The sequence below is a fragment of the Callionymus lyra genome, chromosome 19 (genome assembly GCF_982586985.1).
Source record: "Callionymus lyra chromosome 19, fCalLyr1.hap1.1, whole genome shotgun sequence".
Classification (NCBI taxonomy): domain Eukaryota; kingdom Metazoa; phylum Chordata; class Actinopteri; order Syngnathiformes; family Callionymidae; genus Callionymus; species Callionymus lyra.
Window position 1 is genome coordinate 20416471 of NC_141836.1, and position 17757 is coordinate 20434227.

The 17757-nt window shown below is 37.6% G+C and overlaps 1 protein-coding gene across 2 annotated transcripts in view; it reads left to right on the top strand.

Annotated features, from left to right (window-relative positions):
* The first annotated feature begins 201 nt into the window (after nt 1–201).
* LOC148059897 (metabotropic glutamate receptor 4-like) overlaps nt 202–17757 on the top strand; it is an 86567-nt gene continuing 69011 nt past the window's right edge. Inside the window, exon 1 of one of the 2 annotated variants that reach the window (XM_087780883.1) lies at nt 202–796. In XM_087780883.1, coding sequence (XP_087637009.1) covers nt 269–796 — 528 coding nt within the window. In that variant the 5' untranslated portion in view covers nt 202–268. The remainder of the gene's footprint in view (nt 797–17757) is intronic. The other variant, XM_087780884.1, reaches the window with a different exon arrangement.

Consider the following 17757-nt stretch of genomic DNA (forward strand, 5'->3'; position numbering starts at 1 on the left):
GTTGGATCCTCTAAGACGGAACACTATAGGGAGGAGGCAGAAAAAAAGGACTGACTTCCCAGCGTTGTTTTGGCTCCATCCTCACAAGGATGCTGTTTGTAGCATCAGCCTTGGCTCCGCAGAGTAGTTCCTGTATGTAGCCTTCACTCTGAGCAGAAGGTTTGAAACACTGCAGAGAAGAAAGACGAGAGGACGAAGAGGCAGCACTTGCATGCATGCGTCTGTGTGCCTGTATGCAACACGTTCAAAGGACTTGAGTTTGGTTTGAATGCAGATTCAGACTTTCACCATGACTCTGAGTGGAGGCTTTGGGCAAAGCTGCTGGGTGTTGTTTCTCGCTTGTTATTTTTTGATAGCCTCAGCAGCTAAACCCAAAATGCCGGGACACACACACCTTAACTCAATACGCATCGATGGTGACATATCCCTCGGTGGGCTGTTCCCCGTGCACGCCAGAGGGAACGACGGGAAAGCCTGCGGGGAGCTGAAGAAAGAGAAAGGCATCCATCGTCTGGAGGCCATGTTGTTCGCCCTCGATCGCATCAATAACGACAACGAGCTGCTGCCTAATATCACCCTCGGAGCTCGCATCCTGGACACTTGCTCCCGCGACACCCACGCCCTGGAACAGTCGCTGACGTTTGTTCAAGCGTTGATTGAGAAGGACTCCACTGATGTCAAGTGTCTCAGCGGAGGGCCGCCAATCATCACCAAACCTGAGAGAGTGGTGGGCGTGATCGGCGCGTCTGCTAGCTCCGTGTCTATAATGGTGGCCAACATACTGCGTCTCTTTAAGGTCAGTATCTCTTTGCATTCATTCGCAATTAGTAAAGTAAGTAAGTACAAGCTTGTTTTTTGAGCAGGCAGATTTTTCACAGCGTTTTCTACGGAACTTTAAAGATGATTTAGAACCACCTCTCAGTTGTCAATTGAAAGTGAAGATGGGAATTGTTTATTTAATTTACCCGAATCAAGAACCTTGAGGTTGATATCTCCGTGATTGAAGCTTCCCTTCTGCGAGGTTTGAAACGCATCCTCTAACCCACTCATCAGATCAGATGTTCACCAGAGAGTCTCTGACAGTTCCTCACTGCCAACGTGTGCTCCAGATGTAGAAGTGATGCGGCTGCATGTATTCATACACGATTTTAAAGGAATCTTGGTATCAGCTGAGACAGGCTTCATGTTAAATACAAGAAAAGCACTCAGAGAGCGCTGCCCTCCGCCAAGGCAGCTTAGTCCCACACATAACACTGAAGAACAGTGGTAATGTTGTAATATAATGTGTTGTAATGAGTACCACTATCGCGTTTTGTACACCACAAAGAAGAGAAACTGAAGTACCCTGGCCTTGTAACTGAACTAAACCACCAGTGCCAGTGAAATTAATTGGTTTCCAAATTCTCAAGGCAACTGTATAATATTTTAGGCATTCAACAAATCAGTTATCCAGCTCACCATCAAACTCAAATATCTTCCAAGTTCTTAACTTTCCATTCAAATCTATGCAGCCCTTATAAATTAAATGGTACGAAAATTGTATTGGTGGTCTCAAAATCCCAATTCTTGGCCACAAATTACCAATTAGAAACACTTAACATTCTTTAATCTTACAATTTACTTCCATTTTGGCAGGTTCAACCATTTACATATGTAAGTCTGTGTTGCTGTATGCGCAAAAACAACTTCCTGAAGGAGATCTCCAGAGGGATTAATAAAGTTTATCCATCCATCCATCCATCCATCTATCTATATGGTTATCTGAGAGATCGTATTGTGCTGAGGCTGATTAGCAAGACTGCTAATCAGCCTCAGCACAATACGATCTCACTTTCCATGCTTATTTTCTTTCATTTATTTTAATTATGGTTACATGACTTATGTACCTACGATGTCATGAATTTGTATACCACGATATGCATCTTAGCTTTCCCTTAAAGCATTTCCATGCCACGATTTAGTATATTTTTGTCATATCAAGGGCTCTGTACAAAACCTCTAAAGTTCACAAAAATAAATCAAACCAACATCCTGGTCTGCAAGGACTCATTGTCTTATTCTGCAATGGTTAGATTTTGTTGATCCTCTCGAACCCTTGATGAATCAAAACTATTGGACCGAAATCAATTGAACGTTTGACTTGAGCTTTGTGCCATCGCACACGAGTATGTTCGCCGTGCCTTCCCTTTGACCTTAAATCCGGGAAGTGATCGTTACTTCCCTAATTGCGATAATTTGCCCGGCGTGTTGGATCCTTCTCATTAAATTGAGTAAACCATGCATGTCGCCATGCGCTCTTCGGCCTGCTGCTGGATAAGGGACACAGAAAATTCTATTTCTGAGTTGAAAAAAAAAAAGAAAATCCAGGAGTGTGTTTGTGAAGGACACGGATCAGGATGAGAAGCGAGTACAATGGACAATGTAGCGTGTTAGGGGAAATATGGTTGTTTTAATGATGAGCTGCCTTGTCTGCTACAGTTGAAGCTTAAGCTTTTATCATTCTACCACCACACACTTAACATTAGACAAGAGGTTCACAGAAAAGTAGAGTTAAAAGAATATTATTTAACTCTGCTAAACTCTGCTCACAGCTGGTATCTGCGTTCATCCGAGCAGAGAAGCGAAATGTTGCAGCAGTCTAAAGGTCGGCAGAGCATCTTAAACATGGACTGAAGAGCATTCCGAAAAGTCAAGGTTCAAATGCTTGTCAAACCAGCAGTCCAAATGTACCGTCAAAATTCCTCCTGTAAGCAAAAATAAGCACTTCCACACAAACCAGATGAAAATAAATCTAGTGCCAGTATCTTGCTGAGGACGTGTGATGAGCTGGCGGAGGGTCCACTGTGAAGCCGCAGCCATTTTCTCGCACACATAACTAGCTGCTTCTGACCGGGAATTGTTTTTTTTTGCTCCTATTGCTGGCTGCCAAAGACTGAAGGGAGAGAAAAATATTGTTTTTTTTCATCTTTTTCTTGAAGCTTGGCTAGTCATGGCCAAAGTGATTCAACAAATTGGGTGATAATGAATGAAGTGACTGGATTTTTTCAATGGAGCGTCTCTGAAAGCGGAAGCCCATTGAAAACAACATTTGGAGCGAACTCGACTAATCGCCTGAACGAGATGATTCTCTCCAAACCCGCCCCGAAAAGAGACAGCTGACACACTTTGAGCTAATGAACAAACCGAAGGCTAGAGACGTCAAACTGACGGGCGATGTTATCTCAAATCTTTTTAAGGAATCTGTTGGTCATACTGGATGTACACTCCTACTGAAGCAGTAGCCAGTATGTCTTTCAACATGTTTTTTAAAAATTCATTAGACACTTTTCTTTAAATGGCTTACAACTACTTCTACACACACAATTAAACATTGACGGGAGTAAGAGGTGACGCAGTGTTTTGCTTACGAAGCCCATCCCCCTCAATATCAGATCTGTTTCAGGGTATTGTGTAGGAATTGGTGTGAATGTTGGGCAATAAATTAGAGGCTTTATGTCATTTTATAACAAAATGAGTACGGCCAGCCCCCTTAAGTTATAGATAAGCCAAACAGAATTTGTTGGTTAAGCACATTTCTTTAAGTTCTACATTTCGAGAATACACCAAAAGATAAATCCTGCGCCCCGGCCCCAGGTGGGAGAAGAACCATCAGACTTAACTCTTTAACAACACCCATGCCAGTTCAAGACTTACGCCACAAAACACATCATTACATGAAGATCGGATTCACATCTGAGGTCGTTGAGTTAATCTCTGCCCTGGATTCGGAGATTCTTTCCTCGATTTAATTAGCACGCACACCGATTTAATAATGTAAACACGATGACAGAATGTTCCCACAGTGCACATTTAAATTCCATCATCATCACCACTGTTCGTTGGTTACACTGTAGTGCTGGTGGTTTTGCTGCTACTCCACTAGGAAAGAAAGAGCTTCAATCAATATTAATGCTTAAGTGAGAATGTGATCTTATAGTTTTTAATTACTACAATAAAATGTTCCCTTACTTTATTTTATATCAAAACCAAAAATAACTGTAGAGAAAAAATCTTAACAGCCTCTTAAAACCAAAACTGCTTTTTGTTGGCAGGCTTGGTTTTCACTTAACACTAATCCTCACTTAGAAATTGAAAATTTGCCCTCATCAGTCCGAATTAATTTCCTCTCCTAAAGTCAAAATGATGATCTGTCTCATCAGCACATTATTAGCAAGTCAGGCACAGAAACGTCTCTCAAGGGTCTAGAAGATAACTTCAAAAGAGTCGATGAAAATCAAATAACTGTAGAGCCGAAATGTGGGGAAAAAGAACTACAGAAAACGACCTCTTAAATGCGTGGAGCTTATTTCGGGGGGAGTTCAGTAGCTACCGGTTTGTTTAGTAGGAGAAACATCATCAAATTTTCATGATTGCTCAACGATTGAATATACTGTATGTAAGTGCACGAACAAAAAAGCTTTCAGGCTGAAAATAAAAACATTGTTTGGAGCGTGTTTAATGAAAGCGAAGGTAAAATCCTCTTTTTGATTATGATCTTAATGATTAGTTCATACTTGTTGTCTCCTCCTTGGCTCTCTTTGGAGACTTGGATGTAGCAAAATGTTTGCTCAGCGCTTCATACCAGCTCTGTTCCTACGGTGTATTATGAATATTTTATAATATTGTTATGCAATTTATGTCAAGGGATTGAGTTTAAAAGCTCCATCACTGCACCAACTCTTAAGCAAGTCCATTTTTTTTTTTTTTACCTTTTCCCAATATCAGACCTTCGTACTTTTGGAAAATGAACACTTATTAGCAGTGCTTTGATGGTGTAATTAAAGCTGCAGTTGTTTGAAAGTGTCCTCACGCATCAATGGAAACAGCTAACCCTGGAAGGCCTGAGGGGTTGTTGTTGCGGTAGTCCAAAACTGCATGAGCACGCACTCTAGATCAGGTACCTTACTTGACTTGCTGAGACAACCATAAGCATCACTCCCGTGCCGTGAACAAGGCTCTCGCTGACACTGGCAGCAGCGAGCCATTCCTGGTCGGAGGGAAAAAGCAGTAGCTCCTAGCAGGGAGACGAGGGTTAACGTTCCTGTTGTGAAGAAGAAAACCGTGCATCCGCCTCTCCCTTCCCTCATTAGAGACAGAGAGCCTTAGGCACAGAGCTTCACTCCCCCTCAGCATTTCACTGTGCTGAAACTTTGCTTTTATTGGATTATCCACAACCCACAGTGAAGCTCCAGCCTCAGAAGAGATACTAGTTCTCGCGCTTGCTCTTGTCAGTCAATTTAACTAGAGCAAGTAGCCGTAATGATGCCATGTTTTCTCTTCAGTTAACGGACAGGAACAAGTAGATCAAGTTGTCTATGTGACTAGACGAGAACGGCACTGAGGAAGTGCATGCATCCACCGAGGAGCTCATTAAAAATATTCTATAAATTAATCAACAATTATTAGTTAAATGAATGTTCCCCAAAATGTAAACTTTATTTTCTACTCTCCCTCGTGAAGTGGTTGAGAACATGTTCAGGGTAATCCGTATCTTTTGAGATTACAGGCAGAAATGTATGTCCATATGATCGCAACCGGGGCTTATTTTTTTTTGTACAAAAACTCCAAATACTGTACTTTCATACTGTATACCCATACACCATATGTCCCTCTTATTTTGAAGCCCTGACACAAGAAATTATACTGTTTGTAGCGGAAGTTCCCAGTGTCTTAGGCACTCAGGGGTGTTTATTGACAAGAGTCTAGATGTGCAAAAAAACAACTTATCAAGATTTCTTTGATACTGTAGGAGCAACAATATATTTGTAGCAAGTTCCCGACTCTTGTGTTAAATAATTTGCAAACCGCAAGACTCTTGAAAAAGTTGTTACTGTGTTTTTAAAAGAAAATATCTCCAAATATCAGGTTTAAAAGCCGCTGGAGTCGACTGTATCCTCTCGTCCTCAGTCATCGCCAGGATCTTTTGGGTTTCAATGTTCCTTTAGCTGCGGAAGACATAATGACTGCTGCCATCTAGAGGTGGTCGTTAAATTGCAACACAAAAATGAACATAGTGTGAATAAGGTAAAAGGTAAGGTAAAACTTTATTGATCCCTCAGAATAAACATTATATTTTGAAATTAAAATACCTCTTCTTTTTTTTTAAACACACTTTATTCGACTAAAAAACATAAAATAACTATGGTTATAAGTAAAAGGTGATTTGCAAACCAAAAATGAAAAAGATAATGATTTATTTAAAAAATAAATAACAATAAATCAATACAGCGGTGACGAGTATCGATACTGTATCGGGTAAAATAATATTGGGATATCGCCACCAACTCTCAAACATAATGAATACAATTTTTGGTCAAAGTTGACTTGTTTTGGGGGATTTAACTGAATATTTAAGGTTGTTTCAAGGGGGGCGCGTGAGCAGGAGCTGTCAGATGCCACCAAAGTGAGAGTTAAAACCTTAAAAACCTCCCCAAATCCAGACAACCAAAATTAAAATCCTCAGTAAAGCCCTAAGCAAAAACTCCTTTGCAGAGGCAATTAATAATCTTTAATTTGAATATAGTTTGAAGTATTTAGTTGTATTCTAAAGATAAGATCATGAGAGGTTAATCAAATGGAACATTAGTTTTAAATTCAAAGACATCCTTGACCTGAGAAGACCTGGACTCGCATGAAAGCCTCAAAACAAGCAACAAACTATTATTCCCGGTTGTTCACAGACAAGTGCACTTGGCTACACAACATGAGATTTACAAGACAGCAGACAAAAATCCTTAAAGCTTTCCTCCTCAGACCGCGGACTGTTGATGCGTCCTCTTCCCCGATGTTCTGGTCACAGAGAAGCAACTTCGTCGGTCAGGATTAGTTCCATCTCAACTCTCTCTGCCCTCCTAAAGCACAGCGGTCGATCACCTGGACAGACCCAAGTGAACATTGTCCATAACCTTTCTTTTATGTTGATCTCTCCTTCTTTTATCGGACATCCTTCTGCGGGGAAGTAAAACGACCGCTCGGATTAAATATTTGAGACAATTCTGAAACAGCAATGTACCTGTTTTCGATTCATTTGTTTTTTATTCAGAGAGTATCAATTTATTACTATTACATGTACAGTATATATAATTATTTAAAAAGAAGACAAAATAAACAATATCTTGAATTGTTGTTGTTCTCCAGTTAAACCCCATTTAATTTTTATCATAGTTATTTTATTGTTTATATTTTAATAAATGGTGGGTAAAACAAAATAATATTTTTTTTTATTTACAAATGACATCCATGTTCTATTTTGCTGTTGAAATAAAATATTGTCCAGGTCTACAGTCTAAGCTTGATTTATATTCGTATCACACCCTCTGAGTGAACTCAGTTTCACATATTTTAAGAATTTCTTAGAGTGTACAATTACAAGCTTTTTGTACTTGCGGGAACTCATTGAAATTAAGTCTCTCTCTCTCTCTCTCTCTCTCTCTCTCTCTCTCTCTCTCTCTCTCTCTCTCTCTCTCTATATATATATATATACAGTATATAGATAGATATAAAATATGATCATATTTACAGATGAAGAAGCATGTTTCATGAGCCTTCCACATGTAAAGGTGTATTCCTGCCTCAAGTCAGACAATACATTTGTATTCATTGCATGCAGAAACAAGCTCTTCTGAAAAGTTGAAATGAACCAAAACAAAGCAAAACACCACCGAGCACACCAAATGAAGCGCTGCCACCCATTTCCTGGGAGAGAGATTGGGATTAAAGGCTCATCTCGCCTGCATAATCTTAGCATCAACGCACAAACCCATCACTGTCCTTTTTCCACAACACAGCGTCAAATGGATCTCAAAGGAAATGGAAGATGTGGATGTTTATTTACTATCTAGCCAAAGCTTAATGTGATCTTAAACATAGAAGCACATTTTATCACGTTCAACGGGTCTTCCCAATGTTTCCCAAAGTCTCAAGAGGGCAGTTTTGACAGCGTGCATCGTTCCAGTTTCCCCAGTCCCGAACAGCCACAGAAGCAGGAAGTTTGGCCGCCTTCAGGCTAAGCAGCTTGGACGTCATCCAGTCTTCCAGCACATTAAACAACATAGAGGCTCCCGTGAGTCACTACTGTTTCACACAAAAAAATAAGACCCCATGATGCATAGAGGCTGCCGGGAGTTACCGTGGAAACTGCTTTTAAATAAAACATGCAGGAATTGCACACACTGCTCATTCATACTGTGATGTTCTCATTAACTAGACTTGAAGTAACAGCAGATCCAAGTCAGTGATTCAACTTCTCACGTCTTGATGGTCATTTTTCAAGGATGATGGATCGTGAATTAATCATTATAGGATAATTGCCATTGTTATATCAACATTTCCTCTTTGAATCTTTAATCAATAATACATAAATAATATGAATGGTTAGATTCCAGTGAAAATAGTTTGATTTTAATTTATTGATTTATAATGAATTTATAATTTAGTTAACAGCTACAGCTACAGTTGAAAAGATATCATTGTAGATGAAAACTCTATGATTGTACGTAAGTGACAAAAAAATGAATATATCAGTTGTAGAAAAAGGTGTCAATCTACTGAAACTAATGGAAAGAAAAATGAAAAAACTGTATTTTAAAATGTTTTATTTTTTTTGACAGTATATTGAAATGTTTTTTTTCCACAATTGTTTTATGATTCATATTGAGGATAAATGTTAAAAAAGAAAGTCTGGGCCTCCCACTGAAGCTGCAATGACTTTAAGATTAGTTTTTACTATAAATAAAAAAAAGAAATTATAACCTATATTATTTACTTCAAGATTACCATCCTATTATTCTATTTTTCTTTATTCCTTTATTTCCTTATGTAAATGCATGGCATGATATAATGTGAAATATCAGAAAATTAAGAGAAAATGAAGTCATCAGCTTTCAAGTTGTAATAATGTTGGTTAAAAATCCAAACATTGGTTTAAGAATTGTTGGCAGTAGCAAAGTCTTGTTTTAAATCCTCAACAAATGACTATAAACCTGGTGACACTTGTATTATTAAACTTCACACAGAAAGAATTGACCACTCGCCCCAAGCTCTTGTCACAACACGTTTAAAATCCTGTTTCCGGTATTCCTCCGTGGCCCCAAGTGGGTGTCGAGACTTGCTCAGGAACACAAGGCTATTGATTTCCGAGAAGGTGGCATGTTTTCATTAAACTGGAAATTAACAAGTCAAGTGAGAGGGAGGGAAAAAACAAGCGGATGATTCTTTCTCTCGTGTGTTTGTGTTTGCTGACTCAGCGACTGAGTTCCTTTGTACTTGAAGCTGAAAGTTACAGTAAATAAAACCAGCTCTCAGGAGGTTTATTTATTAAAGATTTTTGTCACACTTTTAGGCGACTTCCTGCAGCTTAATTATCACAGGAAGGAGGGAGGTTTATTGTCTCTGTGAAACCGTGGTGCATAATAAATAGCAGGAGAGTTATCGTTTAGATAGTTCGCATGCAGTTAGAATCAAGAACAGATAGTAAAATTAAAGTTTTCAATAAGTATTAATCAGATTTGTTATAAAGTAAAAACAGAAAATAATTCTCGTTAAAAAAATAAATAATAATAATAATCATAATAACATAAAAAGTTTAATATAATAATAAGATTGAAATAATTATTTTTTTTATTATCCATTTGGTTTTGGTCTGTTAAAAATAAACTCACTCAAACTGAGATTTATATTTCGTACATGTTTTTAATCTTAATCTATTTTCTCTGCGCCTTTATTTAAGTCGAACATCGGAAAAGTGTGATCAAATTAATTTTTCTCATAAAAACAATGGTCAGTCACTGCCAGAAATGGACATTAATTTGGTCCGCTGAATGCTATACTTGTATTTTCATGTGTTTTACTTTAACCAGATGATGTCTGTGTATGTTGATAGAGACAAAATAACTTTGATTTTTGATTGTATTTAAATTGTAGACCGTAAAGAATAAATCCATAACGTTTTAAATCTAATGTTGGCTCGCAGAGGATCATTTAGTTGTCCCATCCCTGCTTTTAACAAATGCTACCCAGACATTAGCGAGATGATGGAACAGTCAACGTTAGCTCGATGCTTTTTCAGAGCAAAATCTCCAGCTAGAAACCCGGGCTGTTGTCTACTTCCCCTAAAAGAGATTACCTGCAGAGTGACAATCTTGTCTGAAAGCCATTACCATCGACTGGCTGAATACATTACTGATGCATTACTTGTGTACTGTTCTCACAGTTAATCAAACAGTCAGGGTTAATGGAGGCATCGGATCCTGACATCGACACCTTCGCTTATTCTGCAGTGGAGCTTTTCCTACTTTCAGTGTTGCTGCTATTTAAAATATTACATGAAAAATATATCAAATACTAAGTATAAATGTACATGAATTCTTCCAGATGTATTTTTAATAAATTATTATGTATGTTTTTATTTATTTTATATTTTTTTGTTTCAATCTTATCAATTGCTTTACAATAGATTACAGTGAATTTTTTATTGTGAGCATCACTCACGGACAATCGTGTAATTTATTAACTCTTCAAATGACAAATAAACTACTAAATGATTGAGAATTGAGCTACAAATAACAGTAGCCTGACCAAAAAGCCTAAGGTATTGAAGGCAATTAAGGGTTGAAACAAACAAGTGATAAATCATGACAAAGGTACAAGACACTGTACAGTTTAAACTACACTTTGGCTACAGTGGTAAAACCTCGAGCAGAACTAGACGTGATATGGACCGACGAGAGGGAGCGAGAGAAAAATGAGAGGAGAGACTGGGAGAAAAGAGAGGGCATAAAATATGTTCTTTTCTTTTGGGGATCCATTGGAAACCTTTCCCGAAGAAAGATGGAATTACAAAACTATTATAAACAAATGAGTCTGCATCGTAGAAAAGGGAAAAGGTTTACAAATAATCTAGATAAAGTTGTTTCTTAGGAAAGACTCATTAGATTGTAAAACAATTTGAATTGTCTTCTAGTATAAAAATACATTTATGACGTAGAAAATAAGAGACATATGTGACAAAGTGGAACAGAGATCACAAATACTGTAAACAATGAGATGAACTACAGGTTGACCAAAACAATTACATTAATTTTCGATAATTTTATTCACTTATTGGGGTCGCAGAAGAGCAGAAGTCTATCCTAGATACTTGGACAAAAGGTCGCCAGTCCTTCTGAGTGCACACAAAGACAAACAATCATTCACACACACACACTCACACCTACGCAAAATGAAAGGAGAAATGTTGCCTTACGCTGGAAGTGAACCCTCAACCTGCCTCTATGCGCCTTCCAAAAACAACAGTCTGTGGTGCAAAGGAAACGCTCAATCATCTACTGCCGCGTCTTTCCTAGTTCAGAACCAAAATAGTTTGAATTAGATCCAACCTTATTGTCTCTGGTTTGAATCCCTAGCCTTGCTGAATCCTTGCTCAAGGTTGGACTCATTACTGGTTATTGAATGGAGGTATTGTATCTGGTGCTGCTCAGAGGAACAGCTTTTGTGCTGTAGGGCAGGCAGCTCTAATGGATGTCAGAGTGGCAGGATGCCTTGATGCATTCCTGAGTGCTATCACTAATTAATGCCACTATTTTTGGTTTCAGACCTGGCTTTACCTATAGTGTTCGCTTCTGATCGGCTTTCATGTGCCAGCCATATTTCACTCCTCGTGATCGCTCAACAGATACTGATGGAATGCAGCGCGAGCCGGACCTGAACAATCAGCCGCAGGTGAAAAAGCCTGCTTTGCTTACACACGGCGAAGTCGACCGTCGGTCGGTATCAGTGTCAAGGCACACTTGGGAGTGACTAGATCGGAGAAGGCAATCCGCTTGCACAGCTTACGGACATTAGCCAGGCGGTGCTCGATTTTGAGCGGGAAAAAAGAATGCGGGCTAAATTACAAGGCTCACTCGGAAGAGCAGTTTTCTGTGTTTGTGTGTGTGTGTGTGTGATGTTCCTGTCTGTCGACTACTTTTCTTTCATTGAACTTTAACTGAAAATAAATCAAAATCAGAAAACATGACAACTCTACATGCCTGCACTGAATCGTTTATGATTAAAACGATAGCCAGAGTTGTTTTGCCCTAAAAGGTGAACCCGAAGGCCTGAAAACAAATGTGTTTGTGGTATCCTTTGTGTTGTCTCTGTGTCAAGGTGAACATCCTCCACCACTGCATATGTATTTATATGTATTTGGAAGCCAGGGAGGTCGTTCACCTTGACCCAGAGACAACACAAGGGATACCACAAACACATTTGTTGCCTTCAGGTCATTTGACCCTGATAGTATTGTTTTTTTTATTGGGTGAGATAATAGTAAGACATGTCTATAATAATAATAAGACGTGTCTATAATTGTTTGGTAATTTAGATTAAGGGTATAACATTTTCTTTTATTATATCCAGTAAAAAAAAATTAAGCCAAAAAGAATTGCTATTGCTACTTAAATTATGAATAAAATCTGTTAATTATATTTCTTTCCAGATGTTTCCTTCCTTCATTTGCACCACATAAAAAACATAAATAAAATAATAAATGGGAAGAAATTAAAAACATGTATATTGTTTCATCCATAGTTACATTTTTAAATTTTAAATCTTATTATTTTACACTTTGTCAATTTGGCTTTTAAATGTATCATCCTCACGTTAAGCATCATCACCCCCTTTTCCCACATCTTCCCATGGTTTGTGTGAGGAAGAAAGTATAAACGTGTTTCATCATGAACTCATTAGCCTTCCTTCTTAACACAGAAACACTTTTCTTTTTTTTTAAATAGTTTTTAACAGCTTCATATTGAAAAATATTTCGGCTAATCAGCTGCCCTCAACATATTCAGTGGGGAGCTGTAACCCAAAACGTAGCCTAGATCTAGTTTAAGGAAAAGTTCTGGTCCACTTCAGATCAGAGCTGATGCTGTAAATCGCACATGGATGCAGAAAACAAATGTATGAAAATTTATGACATATTTTGCCAGTTGTTGCATATCTGATGAGATCAATACAAAAGTCGAAGGTTTGAAAAGCTGGCAGGATGAATGTGCAGCAGAGTGTTTTTTTTGGTCTCATTTGCGCTGACAAGACTGTTTACCCGCCTAAAGAAAAAAAAGCCACCAACTAGATGTGAAATATCAGAACACACACTGTGATGCACAAAATAAGGACTATAAACTCAAACTGTATTTTTTAAAACAGTCACAATAAAGATACATGTAGACTATAACATTGTAATGTGATTAATATTGTTCAAATATATTCAGCATTTGGAGGTGTGTGTTCCAGGTCAGGTATCCTAATGGGTCAAAATGGCCTTGACATAAAAATGAATATTGTGTTCAGCAACAAGTGATGGCGAAAACCTTAAAATTGAGAGCAGATGTTTAGCAACTGTGTTTTTCCGAGGTCCTGCCCAAGGCAAAATATCAAACCCCTGCTGCAAGAAGTCCAGAAAGTGAGGGTTGAGTTTCATTTGTGTTCAAATTTGGGATTTTTGAGAAAAATTGACTTTGTTGTGTAAAAGTTACCAGCCATCAGTGATACCTACACCTATACCACACCTGATCTCTATACCTTTAAAGTGAGAACAGCACTTTAGTACATACGTTATATCGATATGTTCCATGATATTCTTCCAGTGATGGGCTTTGACCAGATAAATAGTTGCCATGGAAAGCGAGGAGACCTATTTTGAGACCGATAGACATTGAAGGTGGGAGGAACCTGCCCAACTTTCTTGTTAAAACTCCTGCTATTGTTTTGACAAACAGCCCATAAATGACTGTTTACAGCTGAGCTGTATGTTATAGCTTTTACCACATCATCATCTCACAGTGGAAACATACAATAAATGTGGGCAGACTCTTAAGTCTTTGTTTATGTTTGGCTTTATCAGGCGTCCACAGAACCTGCTTGCGTGGGTGTCACGAGTAATGAAAGAAACGACTGCTGCCAGTAATGTAGCTGAGACTTGTATAATGTATCCTTTTTGCTGAAAACCTCTCAGTTTCGCACCCTGTGGCAAGTTGGCCATTATGTGGCCAAGTATGTGCAAGTCAGGTTGTTGTTTATGAGAGTTAATGTCTATATTCATGTACAGTTTTTTCTCTATATCGATTTATAGATATCTATTACCAGTAGGGATGTCCACATCTAAATGTGTAGACACGGATATCAAATGATAACCATTTAGAACAAAAATCAATAACCGTCTACCCTTTTTTTTCTCTCTCGTCCTCGGTGTTTATTTCTCAACTATACATACACATTACTGCAAGTGACTTGGAGCTGCTGTTGGCCAATGACTGATGTTTTGGTCATTTGATGTGCGACTGTCGTTCACAGGATTTATGAACGATTGTTACGAAGATACAATTACAACAATTGTATTCATACGTTTGTGTTTACAATTATTATACAGGGTTTACAATGTTGGTGAATAACTAAATCAATATAGCACAGATTTGCGTGCCTGTGCGAGGCTCCATAGTCAGTAGTCAGGCAGCGTAATACTACCAGAAGCCCAGTAATACTGCGTTGAATTGACTCGCGATGAGTCAAAGAGTGCCATATACCACATAAAATCAGTCATAGGTCAATAAGTCAAACCTTTAAAGCGCACTGTTGACTTTTTATTTGTAAATTAAATCACGGTTGTAAATTCATGGTTGAAACATACTGTAAATGAAGAAAACATTATGTATGTAACTGCTGTATTGGGATTAGTTCCGAGTTACTGTTCAGTAAGTGTTCAATGGAGACAGAACCCTTAAGCTATACAGTTAAACAGTGCAACTGCGATAGAAAGATGGCATATCGGTGATCATAAATCTCCACCTTGTAACCGGTTACATGACAGTTAAAAGCCAATGTGGGTAGAATGTTAGTAGAAAGTGAACTCCCCTAATTATCATCTGCATTTCTTCATTATGCAAGTACAACATGCACTTAGTCTTTATTAGAATGTATCTTTTGAGCTACTACAAGACAACCAAGTATAACTTAAGTAACAAGATTGCAATTTCCCTGAGACAGCCTCAGGAGCTACTGTTAACATGCAACACGTTGGAGACACTGTTCCATCTATTCACTGTAACACAAAAATTTGAACAAAAAAAACGATTTTTCAGACATATCAACATCGCAATATTTTTTTTCCGCAATCAACAGTTTAATTGGAGAAAACAATGCTTGATACTCAACATCACCTTATTTTAAAAATAGTTTCCACATACCTGGGCAAGTCAAGAATGTCTGTCTGCTTTATTAAGGTTCTAAAAAAAAACTGATAAAAAATAGAAAGTACTTCAATAGAAAGAAACATGTAAATTGAAAATACTGATGTGAGAAGTATATTTGAAACCAAAGTTCATTGGTCGATAGAGTGTTACCTGAACGTAGAAAACTTGGTCTAATGAGGTTGGTTTCGGTCTTACAATAATTATCAACGTTGAACATTTTTACATTTTCATGGGGGGCTTTTTTTTTTCCCACCTTGTGTCCCTTTCCTTTGTTCCGATGGAGTTGACCTCCCCCATAAAACCTTCACTGAGCTTTCCATATTCTCATATTTATACGTTTTCTCGGCACACACAAAGATAGGAAGAGTAGACAGTAACTCTGAAGTAATCCCAATACAGCAGTTACATAAATAATGTCTTCTTCATTTACAGCATGTTTTTATATATATATATATATATACAGTACATACATGGGTTGATTGACAGATGGATACATATATTCATCACCACTGTGTTTATGTCATTTTACACGCATCTTTCCTGGGAGAGGTTTCTCTTCTGATGTTTTTTTCATTTGAATTCTTCTTCAAGGCCAACGGGTGACTTTCTTTGCACTGAATAAAAAAGCCCCCTGATGGTTCTTAAGACATGTTGGGGATATTTAAAGTTAAAAGCCTTTCTAGATGAAAGTTTTTGTATTCCTCACACAGAGGCATGTGCTGCCTTTAGTGATTTATTTAACGTTTCAAAAGCAACAAAACAACAATCACAATAGACAGTGTAAATCCCTGCAACAAAAGAGAAGCAGCGCTCTATTTTTTTTTTCAAGACTCATCATTCCATTTCTATTATTCCTGTTTACTCATCATGCTGCTTGAGTGTTAATCCCTGTACAGATATTTAAAAAAAACACATCTCGGGAATGGTAGAATGCCAATGCTATTTTCCTTACTCTAGTATCCGTCACTATTGACAGAAGAGCGTGTTGCGTCACAGATGTCATTACCAAGCTCATCTTCCAGGTTCTGAAGAAAGTAAGAGATGTGAAAATAAAAAAAAATAATGACACACTTCCTGACATTGATACGGTGAAACAGATCGACTGGTCGCATGGCTGCACTGCAACGCTCCACACTTCATCTAATATGTGATGTTGTCAGCTTCATCTTCTCAGGCTGTGTTGATGAATTTCTCACCACTCATTAAATATTTTCGACTTTAATTTAAGACATGGTACCTGCAGAGAGCATTAAGCCCAGCCTAGCATTCACAGTCACGCATGCCTTCTCTCCTGCAAAACAGAAGCCTGGTTTGTAGCAGGTATTCTTTTTCTGTGTAACAAAGTTTGAATTAAATATATTCAAAAATTTGATTTCAAAGATCAATTGAGAAGAACCATGGTCTTTACACGCATGTTTACAATGTGATGCCTTTAGTTAATAAACAAGAAAAAAACATTTATTTATAATTTAAAAACGAATGCATATTTACTTCATTCAATCTATAAATTGAATTCCATTGTATTTAAAGTGTCATACAAAGTTATCTCAAGACACTTTAGAGTTGAAGTCTTTATTAAAGAAAAAAAAAGATCTCAGCAAATCAACAATGAGTGTATCAAAGTGTGAATGTGGTAAACAGGACAACACATGAATTAATTATGGTCAAAATAGCAAATTAAAAAGGATATATTTTCTGCTTTACAGCTGACTTGTCAATCTCAGTAAACTTTCAATGCTGATATAAATAATAGAAGTGATGGGTGAACCTTAGGTAAACTAATTACTATTGAAAGATTTTTTTTTTTTTAAATGTTCCTTTCATTTAAGCAATGTTTACATATAAAACCTGGTTGATACCCATCCCTAACCAGCTTATAAAAATAGATTTCATAACTGCGTCAATATTTGCATATAAAGATTTACACTTGTAATAACAAGTGTATTACATTAAAAGATGTAAAAGCACAGGCCGTCACTTGAATAATATACAGATGACGTCTGACTTATTCTGACACTAACCCTGGTCTCACACAAAACTATGTTATTATATTGATATTACAACTTTATTGACACTACACTGTCTGAGAAAACAACAGACTACTCCTACAAGTTAAAATGGACCAATGTTTGTTTTGTCTTTTTTCGCAAAATCCGTCCATTAAGTCAGATTACTAAAAGATTTAATTGGTTCAGCCAGCTGTCAATTATAACAACTGGTTTTGTGTTTGGACGATGGCTGGATTAAACTAAACAATTGTTGTGATCGACCACAATCAGTCCAATGATCGAGTAATCAATAATACACATAGTTGATTGTGTTGTGAAATACTGCCTCAAGTGGTTACACAAGGTACATCAACATACAATAGTAAGTAAGTAAGTAAGTAATATTTATTTATATAGCGCTTTCCGAGACCAGGGTCACAAAGCGCTTAAACAATCAAAACAATACTCAAAAAAGTACATACTTTAAAGATCAAGATAATACT